At 43.1% G+C, this 8,986-nt stretch overlaps 1 protein-coding gene across 1 annotated transcript; it reads left to right on the plus strand.

Annotated features, from left to right (window-relative positions):
- Positions 1 to 206: 206 nt before the first annotated feature.
- nherf2 (NHERF family PDZ scaffold protein 2) lies at positions 207 to 4,982 on the plus strand (the record flags this gene model as incomplete). Its single annotated transcript, XM_079279420.1, has 6 exons — positions 207 to 407; positions 742 to 1,059; positions 3,227 to 3,418; positions 4,217 to 4,370; positions 4,456 to 4,676; positions 4,763 to 4,982. The coding sequence occupies 6 exons, from the start codon at positions 207 to 209 to the stop codon at positions 4,928 to 4,930; spliced, it is 1,254 nt and encodes a 417-aa protein (XP_079135546.1). The 3' UTR covers positions 4,931 to 4,982.
- Positions 4,983 to 8,986: the final 4,004 nt, after the last annotated feature.

Consider the following 8,986-nt stretch of genomic DNA (forward strand, 5'->3'; position numbering starts at 1 on the left):
TCATTACTTTTAGCCTATTTTTCTGATTTGTGCTCTCTGAACAATTGTGGATTATTAATGGACTCACATCATGTTAAATGATGATGATATTTTGGTCAGTGGAGCGCGCAGTCGTACGTTGGATTAAGAGCCAGAGACTTCCCATCGCTCTTGGGACAATCACCAGTTTATTCTCCTGAGACACTTTGACCTGTTGACGCGCTGGGATGGAGAGCGAGCTCAGACCCAGGATCTGTTTCCTGATGAAAGGAGAGCGCGGCTATGGGTTTCACCTGCTCGGTGATAAAGGCGGACCGTCCATCCGCACAGTGGAGCCCGGCTCCTGTGCTGAGCTGGGCGGGCTGCGACAAGGAGACCGGCTGGTGGAGGTGAACGGTGAGAATGTGGAGAAGGAAACCCACCATCAAGTAAGTGATACATGGCTTTGTTTTTAAATGCACAGACGAGTGCTTGCGTGGTAAAGAGAGGCCAGGGGAGACGCCTAAACTCTCTGATGTACAAACAATGAGTTCTATACCTGTTAGACCACTTTTTCCTTTGCTTGAGGAGGGGCAACTAAAAGAGGAGGGGCTACTAAAATGGGTCAACGTGAGCCTTGTGTAATGGCATCACTGGGTGTCTTTGTTGTGCAAAAACTGTTATACGTAGGACAGTTCAGGTTGAACAACATGCACTCAATGACACCACAGTACTAAATGTTGTCTTTAGCTCCTCTCTGCAACTCCTCTCTTCTCCCTGCAGGTAGTGGAGCGTATCCGTGAAGTGGCCCACCGCACCAGGCTGCTGGTGGTGGACAGAGACACGGATGACTACCTCCGCAGCTGTGGCCTGGCATGCACCGAGGACCAGGCCATTGAGATGGGAACCCTGTCCCCGCGGCCTTCGCCCGGGCCCACTCCTTCTGCCTCTCCCATACCCAGAGAGAACTCACCCCCGTCACCCAAACCCAACCACACGCACTTCTTCTACCCTCCTGCTGCAGACTCGTCCACACACTCGACCACACGAGCCACGGTCAAGAGATCCTCGGTGACATCAAGTACAGGCACAGACACAGAGGTAAGGCGTGACAGCGAAACATGAGAACCTGTTTGTGGGTCCCTCACACGCACTACATGGGTGACACTGAGCCTGTACTCGTTTCCCTGATGTCTGTCTCGCACTAATCTGGATTTGAGCACTGCTGGTATTCCAGCACGAAGCTCAGGTGCACTGAGGAGGGGAGACAAGCTAAGGAAATGAATTAAAGCCACAAAAGGTGTAAGAAAACATCCCAGTGAATGGATTTATGCTGGGATTGGCTGGCTTGAAAGAATAATAAATTCGATTTTTTTTTTATTCAGCTGAACGTCTTGGACAGAGATAATACCTGAACAACAATCACTCTTATTCCAGGCAGTGAAGTTCATCGTAGCGCATGCAAGTTGAAAAAGGGGTCTGCAGGAAATAAACATGAGGAAACAGTGAATGACTGAATAAAACAGGCAACAGAGATGGTGTAAATACAGCAGGTTTCAATTTAAATGTTGAATGTCTCACCTCCTGTTGTGCACAGTGAACAGTGGGTTTTATAGTCCTGTTTGTAACTTTCCCTGTCATTCAAACATCTGCTTTACAAGTCTACTTTAAAGTGTGCCCGAGTTGGAGGTGTAAAGGGTTTTTGACAAAGTGGGATTGAATGTCTGCATGGGAGGAAAGGAAGTGTCACAACATGGGAGGGATCAGATTTTAAGATAGCAATGTTGCACAGTCAACATTTTTAGATACGTATCTATTTGTGTTGTTTATTGTGGGCTGGAGGCACACAAGCACTGTGCACTTGCACACTTAGTTAGAAACAACTTAGCTATGCTGTCAAATACACACAAACCAATTCAAATTCCTTCATTTCTATGCCAGCAAGTGTGACAGGGCAAAAACTAAATTTCCATCTGTGCCAACCAGACAGTGACGTCTTAATCTCCGCCAGGCTGCCGAAATAACCGAGAACCGTCCGTCAGAGATTGAGCTCAGTGTTTGGGCTCCAAACAAAGCGGACCAGGATCCTCAGGCACAGAGGCTCGCGTCAAGCTGCCATCTGTTTAGCCAAAGGCAGCGTAAATACAGGCCATCACGGCTCTCTTCATCAGTTCAGATCAAACAACATCTTACGCAGTAACAGCAGCACCCATGCAATCTGGATGAGATCACGGATGAGATGCGATCAAGAAACCATTGTGGGATATTAATGCAAGGCCAACACAACTCCTGAGCTTTTCATGTGCTTGTTCAGTATATAAAATGCACACACACACACACACACACCTATAATCACCCTCGCTCATCACTCCACTTCTGTGTCATTCCTCCTGTGACATTCACATTGTACGTGTAAATACAGACGCAATTTCATTGTTGCATGAGGTTATTATGGCAGCAGACGCCCGTATAAAGTAGGCTAGTCTTACGTAACCACAGTGGTGCTGTCACAGCCATGCAAGAGTCTGGATCAGTCCAACACACACACACACACACACACACACACACACACACACACACACACACACACAGCATGTACCTAGTATAGGCGCAGGTCTGGTCAGCAGGTGAGTCATGCAATGTCTCAACTCTTGTCGTTGGTCATTAGGATCAGGATTGTTCCAGATATCTGTTCTGTTCCAAATATCAGTAAATATGAGACTGTGTGCATTACATCAAACAAAACACAAACTGTAATAGCTGGCTAATTACAATTAGCTTGGAATCACTGATTTGGACATCAGAGCTCATTTGATATGATTATATTGTTGTGAAATTAAGTTTAAATGAGATACTTAATTATTAAACAGCCATAACCTGCACAATCTAGTGAAATGCAGCAGAACAGCCCTGCAGCTGCTGCTGCAGTGAAGCTTGTCAGGTTTTTGTTGACCCTTTGGCACAAACGTGTTGATTAAACTCTTTGGTCATGTTTGATGCCGTAGTTAGTGGTGTTGTTATTTTATTGTAGGAGGACAAAATATTCAGTACAGTGCAGTCAATTACAACATCACCGGAAATTAAGACCAAAAAATGACTATTTACAGCATCAGACCAGTTTATTTTAAAAAGTTTGAACTTGTTTACATATTTTACGAGGCAATTTCAAATGCATGCAAAACACTTTATTTCAGGATGTATTTTATTTTTCATACTATTACAAGCAGCCATTCATTTCGGTCTGATATGAAAATCTGTCCCATCATAGCTGCAGGTGCATCCCACACCAGAGCCGACAGTCGAGCTCCATCCCCGTCTGTGTCACCTGGTGAAGGGGGAGCACGGCTACGGCTTCAACCTGCACAGCAAGAGGACAAAGGACGGACAGCTCGTGCGTTCAGTGGACCCCGGCTCAGCTGCTGAGAGTGGAAACATCAGGCCTGGAGACAGAATAGTGGAGGTACAACTAAAGCAAACACACACACACACACACACACATTGAAATAAATGGGGCTGAAGGATGACCCCCATCCCCAATCATGCCGACACCGTTCCCATATTACAGGTCTGCGCACTGATTTGGGGTGTGATCGGATTAGACCAGATTAGCTGGATTCAGAGTGAGTGTGAGAGAGAGGTGTTGTTTAAAGGCGGAACAGAAGAATAGTCGACGAGGGATAATCTTGAATGGAGGTGTAGAGGAGGGGCTTGGGTTTCTGTGTCTTTTCATGCGATTATGTGTGTGCGCCTGCATGTGCATCACAGGCTTTCAGATAAGTGTGCATGCACGAGTGAGACTATGTCCCAATATACAGTATGGTCAAAGTACCAGGATGTCCTACTGTATCTGGGCGCATTTTGCTGTTTGTAAACCAGCGTGCTTTTCTGGCTATTCTGACCCAAGGTGCAATGTTATGATGAAGTAGTATGTCCCAGTTGAATGCATGCTGCATGCAACAGTATGTACTTTGTACGGGCAGCTGCTGTGTACTGTGTACGCAGTGAACGTTTCTGTTTCCATCTGTATGAGGAGTACAGTTAATGTTGTGTGGAGGCAGGAAGGGAATTCATGCAAATAAACTCGCTTCTACTCAAATCACAGATTCTATCTGTTTCTGGTCTGTGAAACGAGACTTCCTACTTCCTATTCTCTGCCATGTAAAAGCGTCCGTCTCATTCGGTGAATGTTTCCGTGTCTCTTCTTCATTTTCACTTTCCTCCACCGTTTCCTCTGACCTTAACGTTCTCTCTGTCTCAGGTGAACGGAGTGAACATTGAGGGCCTGAGGCACTCAGAGGTGGTGGCTCTCATTAGAGCAGAGGGGGAGGAAGTGCGCATCCTAACGGTCGACCAGGAGACAGACGAGCTCTTCCACAGACTGGGGATCACACCAACCATCAGCCATGTCAAAGGTCAGGTTGTGCACATGCACACACACACACACCTCTTTCTTCTCCAGGCAAAATGTCTGCCATGTCTCTGTTCCCTCTCTCGCAGAGGTCTATCTGGATGAATCAGCCACAGAAAGCGCCCCACACAGCCCGTCTCCGACCGCTGAACTCCCCGTCTCAGACCCACCAGTCAAAAACATCACACCGACAAACTCCCCGATCGCAAATACATCACCAAAATCCTGGACGAATGGGAGCTCAGCATCTCACTCCTCAAGAAGTTCCACCACCCAATCAGAGATCAGCAGCTCGGATATGAGCATCCAGGTGACAGAAATAATGTAAGAAGCGGAGCAGAAAATGTGATGTCGTTGAGCGTGTGCGTGAAACATCTACGTTTTTGTATGTTGCAGGTCCACGATGAGGACGACGGGCGTGTTTCGGACCCGTTCGTGGAGAGCGGCCTGCGTCTGAGTCCCACCGCTGCTGAGGCGAAACAAAAGGCCCTCGCCGTCCGCAACAAGAAGAGAGCCCCTGCTATGGACTGGAGTAAGAAACATGAGCTCTTCAGAAACTTCTGACCCCAAGAACGCAAGGAGAAAATAAGAGAAGAAGTGCAAGAGTGCCATAGAACGAGGAATAATATTGTGATTCGTCATTGTTCATATTATAATCTTAAATACTGTACCTCAATCTTGCAGAGGCACAGTGAAAGAAAGAGCAATGTTTTCTTCAAAGTAATAGTTTCATGTCAATTTCAATGTATACAATGAGCTCATCACAGCCCAGTCCTGAAGTAGTTATGCTAATATTTAGCTTGTCAATTCAATGTAGCATATGACGTTTAAATATGAAAACAGAGAAGAAGGAAGAGGCGAAGTTATGAAATGTTATGTTGGATCACCTCAGTGCTTCTTTCTTTAATGTAAAGAAAAATATTTAAAAGACAGATGGTTGACGAGAGAGAAAGAACAAATCGTAGAACCTCTGATCTATAATAGCTTTTTGAGTATTTTCTCTCTCAAATGTTCTTGATTGAAACTTCTCACAATGTAAAATAAACTTTCAGAATATGTGTAAATGCCACAGTTCAATGTCAGTGATTGATATTTTGTGAAATGTGCCTTACGTTGGGTGAGCCTTCCTGTAATATCATCAGCTAGCATGCTAGCTAACAACCAGCTAACAAGCATGTTGCTATCATTGACAGCATGCTGCTCAACCAACCAGCAACTTGCTCAACTTAACTTCATGAACTTTTTGATGTACTTTTACTTCACTTGAGTATTTCCATTTAAAGCTACTTTATAGTACTTTTTACTCCACTTTGACAGCTATAGTTACTGATTACTTTTTCGATTATAATACTACACAAACACAGTGTCTTAAATTATATATTGTTAAAGGTTGAACTACAATATATGATATGAGAGCATTACAATAAGTACTTTTACTTTTGATACACTGTTGATTAATCTTTTACTTACTTGAATTCATGTCAGATCATAAAGTTCTCTTTTGCCATCAGAAGCGCTATTTAAATCCATATGCACACATACTTACCTGTTTTTCATTTTTTTTTTTTGGTTTGGTTTTTTTAATTATTATTATATATATATATATATATATATATTTTTTTTTTCCTCCATCTCGAAAGGCTCAAGGACATTCTCACACACACACGCACACATACACACACACTGACTATATGATATTTGCTGGCTTTTATCCCACTGTTCTTGTCATCCTCTTGTTATGTCTATGTATTGTCTTAATGTTGTCTCATGTCTTTCAATAAAACCATTTTTTTTTTTTTAAATAAGCGCTATTTGAAGAACATCTCCCTTTCCTAGACTGCACCAGTTGGGATGTGAACAAAAGTCAAAATAAGGTCAGCAGGTCAGCTACAGAACAGGAAAAGCCTGTTTAAATAAATACAATAGCTACGAAACAGGGACGTGCACAATAAAGGCACGTTGTCTTTAACTCCTGTGTCCTCTCTAAACAATGCCTGCTTTCAAAAAATGCTGATATCATATGCACACGCAAACAACCCAGACTGAAAGCTCACCCTCGCTCTTCCCCTGCTCCACCCAGAGCCTTAACAACTCATATCACGGTGTGGATGAAAAGATGATGAGCACTGTCACAGAAGCCTGTTATTACGGTTGGATGAATCGTGGTACTGCAATCATCATAACGGCAGAAATCTCAAGCGTTCGACACGAAGATTCAAAAAGATCTTGTAGTTGCAGAGAAAAACTATCAACACATCACATCTGTATCACGTTAGCTGGTACATTGCACAGTAGGTGTACCAGAACATCACAAAAAACAGTGAAAATTGTAAAATGATGTCGAAGTCTGAATATGAAACGATGCAGAGTAAGAATAACTTTTATTGAATATGCTATATTATTGCAAACAGATTATGAAGTCTACAGTCTGACTCGACACCACAGTAAATCATTCATGAGACATTAAAAGGGTGATTGTGATTGGACCGCCTCACTTCACACGTTCTGTTCCGCATCTATATTCATCCTCCATAACAATAAACCATTACTGACACCATCGCAGCAGACAGAAACAGACAAAATTGCAACATTTTCAGACCAGTAAGAGGAAAAATAATTCATACTTTTGTTTCTTTCCACCAGCGCCCTACAGTTATGAAGTTTTGAGCTAAAACGCTGCTCACCAGGCTGCTTGTGTTAAAGTACGACATGCTCACAGCGTCTTCTGCATTGAATTGGCTCGATAATAAGCACTGGAACTTGTGCTAATGAGGAGGCTGTTTCTGAGGCCTGTGATGGTGTGTTTTAGAATGTATATGAGAAGACAGCATTATGTGTTCGGCTCTCTGCATCAAGATGTTTTCACATTTAGACTAGGTCGACGCCTCTTCCTGTATGACATGATGAACTCTGATCATCTTCTCTTACTTGAGCCAATTACTCAGTCCAGAGTTCCTGTGAAGGTGATCTGGGCACATTGTGGATTCAGTCATATTTCCAGGGATATCCCATGACTGGACCTGCTGGAGCTGCTGGCTCAGCTTTGGGAGAAAACGCATGTTATGGAGTATTTTAAAATGCAGATAGGAGTGATGAACCAGTTGCTTCTGAGCATGTGTGAACGTTTAGTGTCTAATCTCACACAACATGAAACCACTGGTTCTGTCAAAAATGCGTATTTCAGGGTTCAGTTATGTGCATCTGTGTGGAATAAAGTTGTAACTTTATGGCTGTTTCTATTTGTGGACATAAACAACTGTAGCTTCAACTGGCTATTTTCTAAAACACTTATTTTTCTCAAAAAAGACACCAGACTGACAACTCATCCGGCCTTCAGCATGCACGACATGATTTATTTAAAAAATCCAGAGATTTTACACACAAACTATCAACCATATAAAAGGCTCAAAGCATTTTATTTCCATTGACGGGCGAAAGAAACCCACAGAAAAACAAAAGGTACCAAAGTCTGCCTGGCAACAACATCATGCGCCTTAATATATAAACAGAATTTAGAAAAAACGAATTGCTCATCTCCTGTCAACCCTCCTTTGTTCCCGTCGTCATATTCAAAAAGTCGTCTTTCTCCCTCAAACTCATTGCAATCATGAATGTGCCACTGAAGCAGACGACTACAGCACCATCCAAAGAAAGGATACGCGGACCCATCAGAGTCAAAAACTGCAACATCAGTTGCACAAAAAAACAACCAAAAAACTACAAAAATTAACAAGCAACCAAAACATGTTCTCGTACAAGCTCTGAACAAGGAGACGGTGGAGACAGAACTAGACTGGCCTCAGATTGTCTTGTATTGGAAGTGATTAATGATCGATTTGATTGAGTCAGTGGTCACAGTCTCGGTTTAAATCAAGTTTGATTGTTTCCAAATGTCTAAACCCTGGAATACCCAGAATATCAATGAAAAAATAGATCCCTGTAGTCCATTTTACTGGCAAAATCCTATTCCATTAGTCTGAAAAGCCCGTCTTTGTCCATTTCATTATGATGCACATATTGATTATTGAATGAGCAGCTTGTCTTATTGTCCGTTGCTCTTTGGCAGTGTCCTAGCGCTTCTCTTTTTATGGTGTCTTGTGCTCTCTAGTGAATTGAGGTGGTGTGTTGGTGGGTAAAGGGCAATCATATTACTCTGAAATATATACGTCCAACACACACATTCTCTCACACACACACGCACACACAGTGAAAACACATACAAAGCATGCACACAAAGTAGGCTTGGACAGGCTACACACCCCTTCAAACTAAACTTTCTTTGCACCCCTACACATCACACGAACGCCATCTAACTATCCAAAACATGCTCATCGGCCCAAAGAAAAGGAACTCATGCGCACCGACTCATGCAGGATCTCACACACACACGCGTGACCTGACACACGTATACCGAACACCTCAGCAATATGGCAAAGTTAGTCATCGTAAAAGTGCCGATTAGTCCATTTCACAGAGTTGTTTTTATTTGCCATTTAGTATTGGAATATTTTTGCCAGTCAAAGACACTTCATTTCACAGTGCACCACAGTATGACGAACGCTGACATTAGGGTCAAGACATATATGGATGAGGTTAAAAAAAAGTCCATACAAAAACAAA

This window comes from Melanostigma gelatinosum (genome assembly GCF_949748355.1).
Source record: "Melanostigma gelatinosum genome assembly, chromosome: 11".
Classification (NCBI taxonomy): Eukaryota; Metazoa; Chordata; class Actinopteri; order Perciformes; family Zoarcidae; genus Melanostigma; species Melanostigma gelatinosum.